The 20746-nt window shown below is 34.9% G+C and overlaps 3 protein-coding genes across 4 annotated transcripts; all 3 read left to right on the top strand.

The window, feature by feature from the left end:
• Window positions 1–388: 388 nt before the first annotated feature.
• LOC105335234 (complement C1q-like protein 4) lies at window positions 389–3418 on the top strand. 2 transcript variants are annotated; one of them, XM_034445848.2, is made up of 4 exons: window positions 389–471; window positions 781–854; window positions 2365–2588; window positions 3021–3418. In XM_034445848.2, exons 2-4 carry the CDS (start codon window positions 803–805, stop codon window positions 3300–3302), a joined length of 558 nt encoding a protein of 185 aa, XP_034301739.2. In that variant the 5' UTR covers window positions 389–471; window positions 781–802; the 3' UTR covers window positions 3303–3418. The 2 variants fall into 2 exon arrangements, with proteins under 2 accessions (XP_034301739.2, XP_011437333.3); XM_011439031.4 differs by having other exon boundaries at window positions 422–471; window positions 787–854.
• Window positions 3419–4035: 617 nt separating this feature from the next.
• LOC105335233 (clumping factor A) lies at window positions 4036–11680 on the top strand. The gene is made up of 4 exons (XM_066076317.1): window positions 4036–4193; window positions 7503–7612; window positions 9661–9735; window positions 10015–11680. The coding sequence occupies exons 2-4, from the start codon at window positions 7514–7516 to the stop codon at window positions 11329–11331; spliced, it is 1491 nt and encodes a 496-aa protein (XP_065932389.1). The 5' UTR covers window positions 4036–4193; window positions 7503–7513; the 3' UTR covers window positions 11332–11680.
• A 6078-nt stretch (window positions 11681–17758) lies between these two features.
• On the top strand, window positions 17759–19885 carry LOC105335232 (uncharacterized). Its single transcript, XM_011439028.4, has 2 exons — window positions 17759–18189; window positions 18375–19885. The coding sequence occupies exons 1-2, from the start codon at window positions 18069–18071 to the stop codon at window positions 19793–19795; spliced, it is 1542 nt and encodes a 513-aa protein (XP_011437330.3). The 5' UTR covers window positions 17759–18068; the 3' UTR covers window positions 19796–19885.
• The last annotated feature ends 861 nt before the right edge of the window (window positions 19886–20746 follow it).

Genomic DNA, 20746 nt, shown 5'->3' with positions numbered 1-20746 from the left:
CATGTTTTCTAGATAAGAAGGAAACATCCATAGAAACAGATCCAATCTTACGTCACCAATGTTTGAAAATAACATTAGTTCAAAATTGAAGAACTTTTGAACAAGTTTGAAATTGTTTGTTTATCCCAAAATGACTGTCTGAAATCTTAATTTATGCAATTCTTCATTCTTAAACCTTACTGTTGACATTTCAAACCGTTCAAATCGAAATCTCAATCACCTTATATGTCAAAACACAAGATTTAATAAATCCTACGCAAATAGATTCCGAAAAATTAATTTGGTTATTGTAAGATAAAAGATTATGAAGCCCCTGGTTTTCGCTACATATTGTAAATGTTTTAATGTTGTCAACGAAACAAAGGAATTCGGAGATATACACCCACTTTGGAATAAAAAATGACCGTTATCAATATATATAGCCCATTGAATTCTAACTTCAGACTACGGTACTACAAAGACTCGGAACGGGTAAGTTATGTAGATTTTTAAACCAGCTGACGATTCGCTTAATTATTTGTTTTAATTATTACACTTTGAGATTAATATATCTTTTACAATTATACAGTGAGTTGATGGCCAAACGTCTGAAAGATTTTATAAGAAAATTGTTGTGATAAAAAAACACACGTCTTTTGATAATACGCGAGTTTTATAATAAGTGATGTATTGAATTATTATATTGAATGAAGTTAGTATGGCATTCGTAGTTGACTGTGAACAAAAAAGTTTACTCAGAATCAAGACTTTACTTACACACAGTAAGTCTTATGGTTTTAGTTTCAGACACAGAAATTTCAACATGTGGACAAAAATTGCCTTTCTTGGCATTGCCATGATTTCTACGATAAACGGTAACTATAACTACGTCAAATATACATGTTTATATGTTTAACTATTTTTGATTATCATAAACATTTTAATAAAGCAGCTGAAATTTAACCCTTTGAAAAAGAAGATGGCAAAATAAGGCGCGTAAAATGCCTATATGAGGATAGATAAGATGCTATAAAATTAAAATATCAACAAATCTGATAATTTAGAAAAAATGATAACCCTTATATATCTTAAATACTTGGAATATGTCGATTTAAACAGACGTATGCATGTCAAAACCTATAAATAGTGTCATTTTTAGAACTTCAATGTCTTTTCTCTTATAGAGTGGGTCTGAGCTCCATATTTTTGTCATAGTCTATACAAGGTTTGAAGGAAATAACACCGATTTCAATCAACAAAAACGTGTAGAGATGACCCACTGTACTTTTTTTTTCATTTTGTACCCCACAATTAAACGTTTTAGACAAATAATACAAGTCCGTAAATTAGTAGTCGAAGTCGCATGTAGCATTTAAACAACTGAGTTTGTTGTGACTGAAATGGCAAAGTGGTTAGAACACCAGATACAGTAAAACTCGTTTAGTATGAACACGAATATCGGATATAGCGAAGTTTTTTTTGAGTCCCCGATGAAACTCTTTACAAATCTTTCCAAAATTTTACGGTTATAACGAATTAGGATATGACGAATTAACGGATATAGCGAACTTATGTAGAGATTCATAGAGGTGAATAATAACGAAATTTAACACCTTTATAATGAATTTCTTTACAGTTTAAAAAAAATTGCACTACCATTTAACAAAATATATGAAATGAATTTATTTTCATATAATTTTGTTTTTCAATTCACAATCCGATTATTAAAGATATCTAAGTAATGTACTTTTATTTTAAACTTTAATTAGCAAAAATTATTATATAGTGAAAGAAAACATGTATATAGGGAATTAGCTGTAGATATTATTACGAATTCGTTATACGGATATAACGAATTACGGATATAACGAAGTAATTCCATTGGTCCCTGGGACTTCGCTATAACTGAGTTTTACTGTATAAAGTGACATTATAGAGCTTAGGTACATGTATTTAGGTTGAGGGTTCGATGAAACCAAATCTATAGAATTATTTTTTTTCTTATCATTTGTAAAAATATTGTTGAAATACATATGTATTCAAAACTGAATATAGTTTGAAATTGTCCTTTTGTAAACTTGTACTATATAACATTATCAAGTATACAGGAGAGAAAAAAAATCAAATTTGAAATTGCATTTTACGACTAAACCAAATGGGCATTTGCGTTATTTTATTTCCCGTCCTCAAAATATTGGAGAATTATTGAATGTTTTTTATTTGATAGAGATACCTTGATGATTGTTGGTTTAAGATTGTGTAGTGTATATGTGTCCCTAATGATAGGACAAGACTTTTTGACATACATATTATATTGTAAGAGTTGTATTTATACCCACCCAGTAAATGCGAAATTAACAACATAAGGTACGTCTCATTTAACAGCACAAGCTGGACCCGGGGGAACCTCTCTGGGGGATCACGGACATGGCTCTGTAGCTTTCTCCGTGGGTTTGTCTCGGACCATGCACATAGCCAACGCCGAGACGGTGACGTTCGATAAAGTGTTCTCCAACCTAGCCAGCGCATACTCGGAACACACGGGCATATTTAAGTGTCCTCAGAGCGGAATGTATGTGTTTCACCTCCATGCCTATGACATGAACACGGTAAGATGGTGAAAAAATAAATAAACGGAGCTAAAGTTAAATACGATTCTACAACTTACATGTATCTTTCAAAAACAGAAATGAGTTTGACTTTTAACCGTTTAAAAAGATGACTTCGACTGCAGAATCTTACTTTTGAGTTACTGAACCACTTGAAACGGATGACCACAAAACCAATAACGTGCGCTTATTTAGAATGTTTCGGTATTCAATTGAATTATGTGATTGTGTTCTGGAAATAAAGGTTTTACTCAGTCCTTTTCTTTGTATGATATTTTAAGTTCTGAATTTGGTATTAACGGTTTATTCGATGGCTTTATATATTAAATAGAAGTCAATTTACGGAACGTTTGACTATAAAGTATAAAAAGTCAAACTTAATAAGACTTTTAAAAATATACCAAATGTTCATAAATTTTATTCATGTTGCAGGACAAAGCCATGTGGCTGGAATTAAAGAAAAACAATGAACTACTTGTGTCCATTTCGGGTTACGACAGCCATGCCACCGCGGGAAACACCGTGTTGGTCCACCTTAACCGCGGGGACACGGTGTACGTGAAGGCTCGACAAGGACAAGAATTCTCACTGTTTGGAAGGAATGACGAGATATACGCCACATTCACTGGGTACAAAGTGAGTGACGCCAGCTACCAGGCCCCTCCCGCCCCCGACCAGGACCCGTTCGCCTTCCTGAACGGGCGCAGACGATAAAGTGAGACAGGACATTTGTTACACGTGACTCTATATGTACCAGAATTATTAAGTTAAGACCAATAAAGATATCACTGTTTTAAATCGATCTTCACTTATAAAATACGCAATAGTCACCTGTATTTTTTTGTGGTTACTTGAACGGTGTGAGGAATATTATTTTACACGTGAAAGTACACAATCGGTATCAGCAATGACGACTGTGAATTACTGTATCTCTATGGGTTTTTTTTTAACTATAAACTATATTGAGTAAAATATGGGTTTTTTTTTCAAAAACACGGCAAGTCGACTTTTTATCCCCATTTTATTATAAACGTGATTCAAAGAACATTGTACATGGGCGGATACATTGATTGTAATAAAAAAAACCATGATGTCCCTCACGGATTTTATCAATCACCTCTATGTGTGTCTTTAAAAAAAACAGTAACGGTCATTCAAACCACATAAAAGTCTGACGATATGACCTGGCATTTATTTCGTCGTTTAGTTATTTCATGCCATGTTATAAATAAATTCCTCTACCTAAAAACAACAACAATAAAAACTAACTCTTTTTATCAGAGCAGGTTTTGATATATCATTATCACAAGTATACAATTATAGAAAGTAATGACTAGAAATGATTGGGATTACCATAAAATTACGACCGTGTTATTCTTCTCGATGGCAAATGATCTCATCATGTCCAGTATTCAAAACTATAAACATGGTTTTATGATGGCCGTATGAACGGTATGACAGATACACGAGAAAATTAGTACTGGTGTAATAGGGCAGGTATATAAACTAATCATTGACCATCTAACGCTAACCATAAACAAACCGCTCAAATCAGGCGCCGCCGGCTCGTGGGGACGCTCACACAACTTGAACGTGGCTCAATAGGTATGAAAGTCTACGTATTGATTTTTCTTTATTTAAACAGAATTTTATTTCGTTATGTCGGCGTTTCAAATTATATCAACTTTCTTTAAGCACTATGGAAGTTTTGCGATATGGTCATACTCGTTAGTTCTGTACAAAATCAGGTCAGATCGTAATACTTTTTACCACTATATATGAAGGAGACGATTTATCTATTAATTAACTTATTTATTAATTAACTTAGATAAACGAAATATTACTGGAAATAGAAACGCTCTAAAATACAAATAATAATATGCATACAATTTTATTACAAAAATCGAGAAATCCAATTTGGAAAGGCATGGATTTAAAAACTACAGTAATGATTCCAATATTTTAAATAATTATGTTTGGGTGAATTTATTTGAATAAGATGTAAAAGATAATTTATAGTAGATCGTTTCTTGAAATCGTTTAGATGCTTTATTTGGATAGGTGCGCTATAGAATTAAAATATCAATTATATATTTATATATATGGGGCTTAACTTCATCGGTCTTTCTCAGAAACCTCTAGGATTCAGAATAGGTTTACCGTGGACTGCGGAGTTCATCATTCTTTTTAGCGACAGCTCTGTTAAAGCCTTAATTTTTGAGGTTTTTTGTTTGTTTGATTTGTATGGTTTTTGGGTGTTTCATTTTTTTTTTTGGGGGGGGGGGGGGGTGGGATGCGGTTACCATATGCATACATTTAAAGCTATGGAAAGGCATAAAAAAGCAAATCATTCAGACAGAAGAAAAGTGTTCGTATTGCTGCAGACTACATGCACAACCCTTAACACCATACTCAATAGTCTGTTTACCTGTGGCGATGTTTTCTGGTGGTCTGTATGCCATGTCAGAGAACCACAATCCAGAAAAATGAACTTCCTTTTTAACAAACTAACCTTTTTGCATTCTAAAGAAGGAATAGACATCTTTTATCATTTTTTCTTTTCCGTCTTAGAGTTAATTTTTCATTGATTGTTGCGTGGTTTTATCCCGGCACAACTCCATGCGCGGATCTAGAGGGGGGGGGGGGGGTCGGAGGGGTCCCGACCCCCCCCCCTCCCCGGAAAATGAAAATTTATGAAGTTTACATTGTAAAATTATCGCAAATATGCCTCGGACCCCCCTGGAAAACACAATTATCCTACGGACCCCCCCCCCCCCCCTGGAAAAAATTTTCTGGATATGCGCATGAACTCCATAGCATTAAGATAAAGTCGTACCTGTGCTATTTTTTACATTTACAGCAAGAATACCAACATAACTTATTCTGTGGAACGTGGTTAGAAATAACTGGTAAAAACTATACCACAATAATTCCATGATTACTCTGGATATAGCGGCTCTGTGTCACACTGATTCTGATGTACACGATTCTTCCGCAAAGACGAAATATATCATTCCATGTGGTTAGCCTTGTTATGGTAATGCGGAAATATCGGTACATTTTAACAGTTCAATCGTACACGAAGCCGTGAGCACACCAACGCTTGTCTAATGTAATGCTGGGCGTGTTTACTTGCTTTATTTTAATCATTTTCCAAAAAACACTGCATTTTCCTATTCATTTGTTATTTTTCTTCAATTTTATCAATTTGACAGTGTTAAAAATCGCACTGATCACAAATGTTACTAATTATAATTTTGGTCACAATCTACAGTGTATAAACGTCACATCCTGTCAGGGAAACCCACATCTCCCGTCTGTCATCGGGAATTATTTGGTTACTCTAAAAAAAAATTCTATCTTGAAAGTTTGCTAGTGGTTCGTGTGGTTACAATACATGAAGCCAAATTTGTAATTAAAATCAATATATGTTTAAAAATTATTGTTTTTAACTATGATAAAATGAAGTCATGGCTTAGACAGAAAGTCTAAAGATAGATAATACACAAAGCTTCATATTTTAATCGAAATCAAGTACCCAATACCAAGTATATCAATATGAATTTATGAAATATACATGTAAGATTTTTTGATTATCTTGTACAATTAGCATTATTGGATAACATTTTGTTTTCTTCAAAATAAATCGATTTGAAATTCAAGAATACTCGCATAAATTTTATAACAAGTGCAATTAATATAAATTTTGATGGGCTCGCCCAACAATCCAATTCACGAAAAATGCTGCTTAGCTAATATCAATGAAATTAGTAACTAATAGAGTAGTAAAATTCATTATAGGAATTTCATTTAAAAATTCAATCTAGAAATACTTTGACCTCATTGCACATGTTTGATTTTAAAGAGCAACAACGCTTATTCCTGGACCAACTTGTTTTCGATTTCGCATTATCCTTCCATTTCTACTATTCATAAAAAAAACCCAGCCCCCTCCCAAGATCAACAATTAATTGTTGTCTCCATACGAGTATGTTAATTATACATGTTTAGCAGAAACACCTGTATGTACTTTGACATTAATTGTCTTCAGAATCACGAAGCCATTAGCGATTGATGTGTTATGGTAGTGTAGGCCTAGAAACACTAGCAGCGTTTATGCATGGAGCTTCCGTCTATATTGCACGTCTACATATTTAATGTTCCTCGGCGCCTCCCGTTTTGGTCAGGATATACCTGCGCCGTCTGCTTCATATGGTCAGCAAAGAGTCGCCAGACACTCAATGACCGCCGTCTTCTGTTATATTCAGTGCGCCGCTAAAATCACCCACCTGAAGTTCACAACTTTTAGTTACAAATGTATATATCAACAATTCCAAATAAAAATATATTGTGAATTAATGTAAGAGCAAAACATACTTATTTTCCTTTTAAGGGCCCATGAAGAGACATAAAAAGAGTTTAGTTGTAGACAAAGTTATACACAGTGATGAAAGTATAAGTAACAATACAATCGAGAGAAGTATATTAACACATACACCACACGTCATTTACGTATACAGAGGAAAACCAAGTTAACGTAAAACACGGGCATTTTAACACGCGATGATTCATGAATACTTAGTCAATAATAATCAAGGTTATCAACATTCATATTATTATTATATTTCTTTGTTTTTAAAGAAGTTTTTTAAACACATATGTACAATTTAATTGCAATTTCTACAAGTAAACGCAAACTCCCAAATGACTTAATGGATTATTCTAAAGTTTCATCCATATCACACGAAACATCAAAGCAAAGTGTATTCTAATGTAAGATATTCTCCTCGAGCCTAAACTAAACTAAAGAGATATCTTTAAAAGTAAATTCCATTAAAATCACACATATAGTCACACGTAAAGTTCGTTATATTTGCATGCTATCATAATTTCCAAATTTATGTTTTTTTCCAGGTGGAAGCACAATGTACTGTATAGTTTTAGGTGTTTGTCTGTTGGTGGAGTCGGTATCCTGCATGACAATATGGAAGCCCGACATGCCAGGAAACAAGTACAAGATGAAGGTAATCTTTACCTCACCTCCAATTTTCGACAACAACTGTTCTAATATTTGTTATATTCACATTTGAAAACATAAGACAAACTCCCATCCACGTTTTGAGACAGTATTATATAGATATGATCTTGAAATTTGGTAGATAGTGTAAACACATATTAAGATTATGTGGAATAAGGAATTAATGGGCATTTTTGCTTGTCAACATATCTAGGGGAAAGGTCTGACCATTCCACTGCGGAAAAGGCGCTACGTGCCTGAATTTCGTACATTTAATTTTAATTTGTGAGGAACCTTCGACTGAATGATGATAAAGAATTGATTTAAACTGAGTAGTTAACGCTTTTTTTAAAATAAATAACTGCAGTTTATTTAACATAAACCCAGTTTATACTCGAATACATTTTGTAGCTACTGAACTCATTTCGAAAATAAATATTAAAAAATATACACTTATCAGGAGAAAATCTTGTCTAACAAATATTTAAAAAATTCAAGGATGTAATCGACCGAACTGATGCTCTGAACAACGCTCTGTCACTAGACAGGCTGAATGAGATCCCCGAGCTCACCAAATCATCCACTGTTACCAACAAAGATAGAACCTACACCAGGACAGTAGTTCAGAAAACATACTCCCGTGACGACGCAAAGACGTCCACTTTTAAAACAACGTTAGATGGAAAAGAAAATATTGAATCTCAAAACAACTTCCTTAACGCAAAAGATAGACTGAACGCCCGCAAGTCAGAATTCTTTCCTCGGGTTTCTGCTTCTCAACAAGACATAGAAATTAGAAAATCCGAGTCCGTGCCGCCACTGTCCCTAAGTACTCGACGGGTTGTTACCTCTAGGACCAGTCCAGCAATTTCGTCCAAGACGATCACAACTCGAACTTCCTCTGTACAATCACAGCCTCAAAAGACTACCAGAAGAGTTGTCAAAACCAGTAGCATGTCAGACACCATTCCACTTTTCTCATCATCAAGTAAATTCGCAACTAGATCAGATTCGGGACCAGTGAAACACATGTCGACGTCAACGGTAACCAAGACAACCAATTCAGGCCCCGCCTCACGCTCAGTTTCCACGAAATCTTCCAGTTTTCATAGAGACGTATTTACAGATGACAGATCCCAACTCCGGAAATCTACTGTAGGAGACGAAGCATCGTTCAGAATGGACACCGGAATAGCGACTCCATCCGGTCAACAAAGAGAGTTCTTGCCTTCGATACAAACCGGAATCCAAATACCAACTTCCACGAAAATATCTACATCAGAGTTTTCGTCTTCATCTGGTTCTTTTACCAAAAAGCGGAGACTGCCTAGTTCACAAGCATCAGATTTTACGGTCATTACAGTGAAAGAACGCCTTCCAGCTTCATCTTCTGTCGATCTGATATCAAACAGATCAACAAATCGGAGGACTACTAGCGACAGAAGCACAGCTTTTTCTTCCCAAGCAAGGTCCCAGTTACCACCCCCTACATTTATAGCATCTTCAATGACCAAATCTGTGAGTTCTTCTCAATTATCGGTGAGACTTTCACTGTAATGGCTTGGTTACACAAGGCAGAAGGGCATTTTGGGTTTGTTTCAATATTCGGATTGATAACCTCACCACAATACACAACTGCTAGCATAGAGACCACTTAGATTCCTCATCTCGGAGGCCACTTTAGTTTCATTTGAAGAACGCACAACTGGACTGGACTGAATGTCACTCCCTCGTCTTTGTTCAGCATGGAATAATTTGGTGAAGTGTGTTATTAACCCAGATAGCCAACCCCACCTTCGTTATATCCTCTGGTTGTCCACGCTACGTTCTAAATTATTTTGTGATGTGTATTATGATGTAATGTATACTTGTGTTTTGTACTACATAATATTGACATGTTACATGTGACGTGTACTATGATTTAACTTTTATATGTCTTTTGCAACTTAGTGTAAGTGATTGACGAAATTAAAAAAATTTAACTAACATCAGTGATTTTAATAAGTTTGCATCTTGTTTTGTTTATAGAATTAAAATGCATTACATATTTTTCAGAACGAAGCAACCATTGCATCTCCTGAGTTGATGCCAGTTACAGCCGGGGGAGCGGGTTCAAGCAATATGATGGAGGTGAATAAAGAGAGGTTCACCCATAATTTATAGAAATATGCAAAGGCTTCCAACAAACCACCATTTATATTTTGCAATATGGTGTTAGCAAAAAATCTATATTTTTATATATGTACATTATAATAATCACAAAAGAGGAACAAATAAGTTTTTACTCAGTTTTATCATTCTAAATCTAAAATTTGACTCAGACTTCCTACAGTTTTTGGTCATGACACAAGCTCTTTTAAAAAAATTAAATTGACACATATTGTATCGTATGTTTATTTTCTCACTTAGAACGTGATTGCAGCAAGCATAGCAACCGGGAATGAAGTGAAAGTGGTAGAAAGAGCGGCAGAGGCCGCCGGAGACATTGTTGAGGGTGCGCAGGAAGTAGCCGGAAACGTTGTTGAGGGTGCGCAGGAAGTAGCCGGAAACGTCATCGAGGGTGCGCAAGAAGTAGCCGGAAATGTTGTTGAAGGTGCACAAGAAGCCGCTGGAAATTTAATGGAGGCTGCAAGCAATGTTGGCGAAAACATGGCCGAGGCAGGAGCAAATGTTGTAGAAAATATGGCTGAAGGTGTCGAAAAGGGTGTAGAAATGGTCAAAGACGTCGCTGAAAATGTTGCAGAACGTGTCGAAGATGTAATAGATGATGGTTTACCTAATCCATTGTTATCGACAGACAGAGGAGATACCGATGATAGAGTAAACATGAGAACAAGAGATGACAAGGATAGTAGAAGCCGAGAAATTGGTGCTGTTCGATTAAGTGGAGACTCTGGTGAAGATTCGAATGGAGATGGAAATAGCGACAGTGAAGAAGAAGGATCTACAGCATTCAATCGTGTCGGTGCCAGAAGTAGAAACAATGAAAGACGGGATTCCAATTCAGGAGAAGATTCAAACGGCGACGGGGATAGCGACAGTGAAGAATGGAGAGATGGGTCCTATGCAAGACGACAAAGGGATTCTAACTCTGGCGAAGACTCAAATGGAGATGGAGACAGTGACAGTGAGGAGAGAAGAGGCGGAAGACGCCGCGGAAGCAGACGTGGTAGATGGTGGAGACGGGGTGGAAGAGGTTCTGATTCCAGTGCCGATAGTGGAAGTTCTAACCAGGCCTCAGATTCCAGTGACGAATCAAGAGATGGGGATCGGGACGACAGCGGCTCCGATTCCAGCAGCAGTGACTCCATGGAGGACGACTTTGATTACTTTGAGGACATGAATGATTTCTGGATGAACGGAGGATTTACAAAATCTTCCAGGAGACGAAACTTACCATCCATATCAACATCCGAACTAACCACGTCCTCTTCGTCCCGTTCAAAGATAGCACCAAATATTGATTTGCAATCATCGGCGTCCGGTTCAAACCGAGCAACTGGAAGCCCCGGTTATCAAAGAGGAGATATGAGGAGAATCATCTCACAGATAAAGAATAACGGTGGTGCCGTTATATCTCTTCCCGAAGGAAAGACCAATACAATGGTTCATTTCTTTGTGAAATGGCGAAAATCAAATATTTCTAGGACGGGACAGAAAATGTTCATCAGAACACCAGACGCTACAGTCGCTATTTTACGACACCCCAATCGGAGACGATCCTAAGTGTGGAGGAAGCACATTAACGCATAATGTTTTGATTACGTTGTCTTCTCTCTGCACAACCTGAAAAAAAAAACTCCACGTAGAAAATCGACGGGGAACTTTGTGTTATTTTTGTATACAATATTAAGATCTGAATGTGTGTGACACCATAGATTAACACCATCAAAAACGTGAAATAAAGACAAAATATATCCACACATACTGTGTAGTGCTCAACAAGCGATTATTTTTAAAATCTGAGTTTCATTTTTTGACTTCTTTTAAAAATTATCACTAATGCGCAATAATCTTACATCATGTTCCACGAACAATGTACTGCATGTATATGTTAAATAAATCTTAAGATATATTTGTCTTATTTGATATGTTTTATTATTGAAATAAAACAAAAGAGTACTTGGATGTTTTAAAGCAAAGGGATAGGTTGGGGTGCAGACATAAACTAAAAACTGGCAAATCTTTATAATGTCAATTTTTACATAAATCAAAATTTTTTGAAAGACAAAATGTCTGTGTCACTTAACACCAATTATCTACTTTTTAGACCTTAGACTTTAGACCTTTGCATTTTACTTGCAGAACGATAAAATGGCGGGGAAAGGTTGAAAAATTAGTACAATAATCCTAAAAAAGGGCATTTGAATAAAATTGAAATTTAAAAAAGTAGCCCTTCAACTATATAAAGACGACGTAGATTACATGAGTACTATGCTTTGATTCCACTCTGTGTGCAGATAATATGCCATCGTGAATTATTGTGTCAGTTATTTTTTATTTTTACATGGAAAAGTATTTGATGTGCTCCTTAATGTGTATCGTATTTGTTGTTCAATGAATGTTATGGAATGTAACAACAAGTTTACTAAAATATTCTGCTGAAGAAAAGCATCGCTAATATCACTTAAATATGAATAAATTTAGTATTTGTTTCGAATAAAAAAATTAAAAAATAAATGCATAGAAATTATTCGTAAATATTTTACATTTTAGCAGAATTAAACCACCAAGGAACAGCACAGCAAACATCTGTAAAATATGTTTATGTGGAATCAAAGATGCTGTCAGTAATGTATAAGTAATGTATAAGTAATGTTTAAGTAAAGTATAAGTAAAGTATAAGTAATGTATAAGTAATGTATAAGTAAAATTAATAGGACTGGATGGTGGTGACCATTTTTAGATCATCATGCCAACGCACTTTGAAAAAAATACGCACTTTTTCCAAACTGCGTGGTAACAGACCATAATAATCTCCTTTTGAAGAAACGCTCTGTATAAAATGTATGGATATTTACTCTACATAATAATAGTTTATAGCTTAATGAATCATTTTTTTCTCTTCAAAAATTAAGGTAAATTTGGTGGTTATTTTTATTAATCACCCAGCCTCCTCAAGATATTCTTTTTGTAGTCTTTAAAACCCTTATCACACATAGTCTTGGGTCTTGATACAAACTATTTACTTAAGACTAACATCAAAAATTGCGCTCTTTCCTGGAAACTGGAAAGCTTGGTAAATATTTTTTATTTGTTATAAACAGTAGTATATTCTCAGTATATAAACTGTTCTTAGACGAATAGTCAATAGTTCGTCCGAAAAATATTGACAAGTGATTTTTTTTATTTAACTGACTAGGAATAATATCAAGAGGGTATTCCTGCCATTTCAATAAATCCCTTCTGAATCGTAGATTGTTAAGTTTTCCTTTACTTTTTGCTAGACTAGGTATCACTGAGTAATTTTCACAAAGGCGAGCATAACGGTTGGGATTTTTTTGGGTTTTTTTGTATTTTTTTTTTTTGGCCCTTGTTCCATTAATTTTGACATAGATAACGAGTACGGGGTGTATTATTTTATTGTTTAATCGATTTTTTTACTGTAGTAGATGGAAGAATCACAGGGAAGGAGAAAACTGCCAATTTTAACCGATCAACAAATTAAAAAAGAAAGGGAAAATGTCAATATATGCAGCAGTACTGGTTTGATTGTTTTATGTTGTCCCATAGCAAGAAAGATAACCGCCACAGTCAGGCCAGTCGTTTGAAGCACGATTGCTATAGCAACAAACATCAACTTCACTTTTTCTTTGTTTCAATGAATTTACATTGAGCATTGAAAACTGTTTAAAATGAGATAGATCGAAGTATTATTGTGAGAAAGTAACCCGAATAAGTAAAACCTTCATATTTAAAATGCTCTGTTAATCTTAGTCATCTCAAGTCAAGAGCCCGGAGGAAACGTAGCAGATAGTGAAACGAGTTTTTAACATTGATTCTTAGTTCTTTCGAGTATCAAGATTGTTACATATTATTGACCAGTTCCTTGTTTTAACAAAGCTATGCACCTCAAATCAAACAATCATTTTAAACAAAAGCAAGGTCATTCAAGATCACAATATTAACGAAAGTACAACTGTGTTTTAAAAAGTTCATTTTTTTGTTTCACTTCCAAACATCATCACAATTAACTGTTAATTTCTGATGGAACAGGTGAAGTGCTTGAAAAATGAAACAGAATATTGATTTTAATTAAGATGACTATATCGTTCTTTTTTCCTGGTAAGTTCAGACTTATCCTAAGTCAACGTATACCAAGACTCACAAAGAGAAACTGAGCGCATTTTATTGCACAAATGCATATACAATATGATATTTTAAGATATTTTTCTATTTAGATTTACTGTAAATACGGTGGCTGCCATAGGACATATGCTTAAGATAATTTTTTAGTTCGTGGCCAAGAATTAAAAATCGTTCCCATGAAATAAAAGTCGTTCCCGCGAAATAAAAGTCGTTCCCATGAAACAGCCACCGTAGGTAAATGATATCATGCAAAAGCATAGTTTTCAACTTTATGACCAAAAATGTAGAAAGTTTTATTCTATAGTATCCTCAACTTAAACGTCCCAAATCTCATAGATATTATGTTGTGTCTAGCGCCATGTTACAAATTATCGCCGGTCCTATAACACCGCGCGGTGCAGGCCGTGTAGATAAAAAGAATACCGCGCGTTAGCGTGGTATGATAATTTATCTACACTCCCTGGTTTGTTATGGGACCGACGATACTTAAACAATAAGCATTCAATGCTTTTATTTATATTTATTTGGATGTTTTTTGTATGAATTACTTAAACGCGCGGTATGGTAAATTGTCTACACTGCGTGGTTTGTTATAGGACTGAAGATATCCAAAAAATACGCATTCAATACACTTTTTAAATAGTTTGAAATTAAAAATTGCAATTGAATGTGGTCAGACTTCCAATGCGACCATAGGGGGAGATTTATTCACCGAATGTAAATACTATGTATAAGTCGGTTATGTCCTCAAACTTTTGATATTTCTCATTTATGTTAAAGACCACGAAAAATTATGGATCATAGACTCACTGTATACTTAAATAATTGTTATCGGAGTCCAAAATTTATATTTTTAAAGAATTTGTACACATACTAGTACGGCACTTTGTATCATTATGTTTCATAAAAATCTACTTGCAAAAAGTGAAATACTTTTTAAAAGTAGATGCATATGTACATAGCTGAAAACCGATTAATAATTCATTTGTTTTGTATCATTCTCTGTCCTTCTCGGTATTATTCTTTTATGATACTTTTGTTAATTTTATTAGCAATTCAAGATGCAATCTAAAACCGTCCTAACTCTCAGATTCACACGCGGCGTCTAGAACAACATTCTTTGTATAATTACTTTACTTTCCAATATTGGTCAACCTAACATCTCTTGTCAAAAAGTATGTTAATTTATCGGAGTTAACCTGTCAGTCTTCTGTAGGTTACACACATTTCCCGAAGTCAAAACCTGACCCTCACACCGTGACCAATAAATGCTACTATAAATGAAAATTCAAACTATATTTATTACAATACAGCGCACCAATTCAGCTGCAACGAGGAAAAGTGACACTTGTGGAATATTGACCAAGGGTCATTCCTCTAAGCTAGAATAGTTGGATGATGAAAGAATTTGTGTCATTAAGGTCAGACGCGACCAATTTTCAATTATTTTCTATATTTTTCCTATCTCCGCAATGTGAAAAAAGAAATACGTAATTCTAAATCTATTTTTTTCATGTTATTTGATATTTTTCTATTTGGATAAACACTCGACATAACTTCTAAGTGTTCACCCTGATAATTAGAATAGTTTGAAAATTACAAAATAAAATAATGTGAAATTTCCAGCAATTCTTAACTGATGTGTCTTTTTATCAATAGCACAGATAAAATAAAACAACAACGATTGAAATCAATTGCAAAAGACAAAACGTAAAAACATGAATTGGGTATTTTTCTGCGCGTGCTAGGTTGATAATTAGAATTTTGGTTCAGTATATTGATAATAATTAACTTTTATCCACGTTAATATCGACAGGTTTCCCATACCACCTCCTCCCCCTACTAATCAAAATGTACATTAACTCTATTTATAACATGTAACATGTTTTGACTTTTTGTCTTTGGCAATTGATTTTAATTGTTGATGTTCGAGTTTACTCTCTAACCCATTTTATTGCGCTACGCCGTTAGTCAACAACTTAAGGAAAAAATTGGTATATAATTATACTTCATTTTATTGTTTATTTCGATAGGAAGTACGTCACAATATGGATGTGTCGCATACCACCTTAAATTATTAATTTATAAGTTTACCAATTTGTCCAACGATTTGACATAACGCAACCCCATTTTTGAACGGTACGTTAAATACGGGTGTTGCCAAATCGCGGAACGGAAAACCATAGAAGGAAAATACCATAGCAATACCATAGAAGGAAAATAATTAAAAAGTCATAGTTAGTTTACTCTGAGCATTATATCACCATATGTGTTCATTTTATCACTTTCAGTTTCGTACTCGACTAAAGCAAATGCAATGTTGAAAGAAATGAATGACATTTAGAATAATAAGGATGTAAATAAGGATGTAAGTAAAACTACCGTATGTCAGCAAATGGTACAAAGATGGTGGTTTTTGTCCAATCTATACCTTTTTAAGCTATAAACTTTATATCACCCTTTCATTGTCCATTCCGTTCCGTTTAAGCAATACCCAGTGAACACACACCATTTAAACAATCTATTTACCGATCTTCATCATTTTCTTTCATTATTGGAAACAAATAATTATAACAAAAACTGCACTATCTGAAAACCCAGCCCCCGTGAGAAGTAACCATCAGAAATTTAAAACACCAATGATTATAGCATAGAGTTTTTCATGATACAATATTATGGTTTCGGCTATTAATTTCTATTCTTTAATTATGAATGTTTATATAACTTGTGCACGCATGTGTTAATGTCGTATTCTCTCATGACTATGAGTCTAATGTATTGGATTATGATCGGCGATACAGATTGTTAGACACTAACTGTCAAGGTCTTGCGGACTTTCCGAGTAACATATTGATACTAGTCCCAATGATAAATGTATGGACATAAGTGAGTGACAGCATGTCATCTCTTTTTTGAGATGCAGGAGTGGGGCAATGCTTAGAACTCTTCAAAAGGTCAGCGATTGTGAATGTAAAGAAGAAATACATGTAACACAGCAGTGAGCTCCCAATATCCAACTCATTCAATCACTTCATCAAAATGTATTTACCCAAAACAAAAGTATTCTCTCTCTCCTATATATATATATATATATATATATATATATATATATATATATATATATATATATATATATATATATATATATATATATATATATATTAACACATGCAAATGACGCATCATTTAGCGATTTTTTTTATGTTAGCCATAGTTACTTATTAAGTAAACACGTTCTAATTAAGGATAATCTATATACAAATTCTTCCGTAAACAATACCGGAAATGGTCTTTGACCACTCCTCTTTACCAGCTATGTCCAGTCAATACTGCGCAATTTTAAGGAGAAAAACCCACGCGCGCGAAACAACGCTATTGCATTGAGTCCCAACCCTCATTCCGTACAAAACTTTGTAAAGTATGAATGGTGATACCTATAACACTGAAAATATCAACCCCATCCCACCCCAATAAAAAAAAAAAAAAAAAAAAAAAAGTTGGAAAATAATCTGTGTGAAATGTCAAAACCAGTCAAGGGGATCTTACAGGTTAAAATCTTTATTGCGTTATTTTTGCTTTATTAAGCCATGTTTGATGAAAGAATTGGCAAGCCAGTAAAATGTATGTATCTCTGACTTTGGTTAATCTTCATCAAGTTCGTCACCTGCAGTTTTATTTCGTGCTGTCCTTGTAATTGAACTTGCTCATTTGATACACATCTGCATATGCTTGACCAATGAAAAATGGTATGACAAAGTGCAGCGACACCCATGTGTTCTCACCTGTCAGTTAACGCGTCGGTCAATGTTTGTACGTAACAAATGGTCCGTGACCTCATGACATCTAGTGCGGTTTTTTTGTCCCGCACGTGCATTGGTATTAATAATGTCCATATCATGGTTCCTACATCCCACAATCACCCCGCAAAATAAACAAAAAAACATACAGTTTGCGTCAGTTTTGCGGAGAATTCTTCCAATTGGAATTTCGAGGGGAAGTGATACTATACAGCCGAGTGGTATATATTGACTGGAAACAATTTGGAAGTGCATATATCAACCAACTGTATTGTAAGTTGTTCAGCGCTGCTAAGACTGTCCACACCAATTGTTTCAAATAATCAACCAAATAATTTGGTTTCTTTTTCTGTAAATATGAAGATCGCTCAAGCAACTTTACTCCTTTTCTTTGCAACCAACGTTGCCTGTTTTGGTCTCCATCGCCTTTTTGGAGACTTGTTTAATCCCCGGACAGGATCAACTACACACCACAGCCGTAAGTAGATATATTCTCTACAATCGGACGCCGAAATTCAACAGTTTTATCAGTTTATATTGAATACATGTGTTCATTTTTATATATTCAATTCTTCTTTACTGCATATTGGAAATTAATTTATTCTTATTTCTCTAATATAAATATTTTAAACATTGATTTGACGGCTTTTTTATTACCTGTAGGCACTTCGGATATACAAAATAGTGGGCCTTCTCTCATGGATGCCATGTTATGGGACGAACTGGGGGACTCGGGGAGTTCTGAAGAAGGGGGTTTATTCTATCTATTTCATATGCTTAATAATTATGATACCGGTGATTACCCCGTAGACTTCGAAACCACTACATTCAAACCCCCTCAATCTACCATCGGCACAAATATTGATGACACAAAACCGATCAAAACCACCGAAACTCCAACAAAGAGTACAACGGAAATGACGACGGATAAGCCTCGTACATCTACAACTATACAACCTGCTGTTACAACTGAGAGTACTACAGTGGATTCAACAACTACTAGAACTTCAGAAGAAATGACTGAGAGCAGCGAAACACCAATGGAAACAACGACGCAGCCAGTTGTAACCGAGGACAATGTGACCCAGACTGTGTCATCGGAGAGATTCACTACATCAACGCCTGCTTCTACAACCACCCAGTCTGCGTCATCAGAGAGCTTCACTACATCAACGTCTGCTTCTACAACCACCCAGACTGCGTCATCAGAGAGCTTCACTACATCAACGTCTCCTTCTACAACCACCCAGACTGCGCCATCAGAGAGCTTCACTACATCAACGCCTCCTTCTACAACCACCCAGACTGCGTCATCGGAAAGCTCCACACCCCTCATGACTTCAACCACAACTCCCTACTCAATCACGACTGAAGATACTTTTATTGAAGGGGACTTAACCGGCGATGAAAAAGTGAACAAAACAGAACTAAATTCAACAGACGACATCACTAAAATCATTGACGAGTACAACGATTATATCGATGAAGGCCCAACAAGGGGTGACCTGCACTCCAACAAAAACAAGGGACTACATACCTCATCTGACGCCACTCCGACCACAGGGGGTAGTGGAATCATAGATGAGTACTTATCAAGCTTGAAGAAAACCAATGATATTAATTCAACCAAAGAATCAACCGGCAAGGATCAGAAATCAACCATTGTGGCTGATATATCCGTCCAAAATATTGGTAATATTCCTTTTGACCAGGCTATACAATCTTTAAACAATAATCCACAGCTGGGTCTGGGCGATAGGCAAAACGTTTTGTCAGGGATTTCCGTTGCCGCTGTAGATAATACTCTGAAAAATGACTTCACAGCCACTTTACCAAAACCAACTGTGTTTTTTACTCCGCCAAGTTCTCAAGTTATGGAAATTTCAAAATCTCAACAAAAATTATTCTCAGAAAGAGTTGCCAAAATAGGAAACGATTTTGTTATCTTACCGGACTTTAATAATGGAGCAGTTCTTTTGGAGCCAATTATTTCTTCAGGAAACATCAAAACAAATGCAATACCAAACTTTGAGTATGTTCCTCCTAAAACTTTGTCTTTTGAACCGATACCAAACAGTGTATAATACTTATAAATTTTAATATTTCGTTGTGCATAATGTGTTTTTCTATCCTATGAAATCCTTTTTATAAAAATCTTTTCTTTATATTGCCCTTTTAATATATATGTGTGAATGTGTGCGTGTGTAGTATACATAATAAAAAGTAAACATTATTTTTTTGTTCTTTAAAATTGTGTGTCTAATACCTGATCAGTTAATCCTTGACTTTAAATATTTGTAATCTACTCATCCGAAATCCATGAACAGACTTAATGATTTTACTACGCGTCCGTAATTTAAGTTGGTCAGTATTTAGTATCTACTTATCAGACATTATAATCTACTAGTCTGTAATACAAGTTCAGCCAGATTTATATACTCACTAGAAATGCATGTACAGACATACTTACTTACTTATCCTCTCCGTGCCTCGAAGGACGCAGGAGGCGGTGTGTACAGACATAATGATCTACAAATTTGTAATAATATAAGTTCAGTCGGTAATAAATACTCATACGAAATGCATGTTCAATCATAATAATATACGTGTCTGCAAAACAAATACAGACAGAATGTGATATATTTACAAAAAATGTTCTACTAATCTGTAATACAAGTACAGACAGAATGATATACCAACCTTTAAAACAAGGACAGACATAATGATTTTATGATACAAGAATGGACGTTATTATCTACTCATCTGTAAGTACAAACAAAACATCAAGATAAACCGATCTGTACAAATATAGTAATAAGTACAAAGATAATAATTTACCAATCTGTAATACAGGTACAAACATAATGATCTACCGATCTGTGATACAGGTACATACATAATAATCTACTGATCTGTGATACAAGTACATACATAATGATCTACCAATCTGTAATACAAGTACATACATAATGATCTACCAATCTGTAATACAGGTACATACATAATGATCTATCGATCTGTAATACAGGTACATA

The sequence above is a fragment of the Magallana gigas genome, chromosome 2 (assembly GCF_963853765.1).
Source record: "Magallana gigas chromosome 2, xbMagGiga1.1, whole genome shotgun sequence".
NCBI lineage: Eukaryota > Metazoa > Mollusca > Bivalvia > Ostreida > Ostreidae > Magallana > Magallana gigas.
Note: the sequence above shows the minus strand (reverse complement) of the source record. Positions and strands in the feature narration are given on the sequence as shown.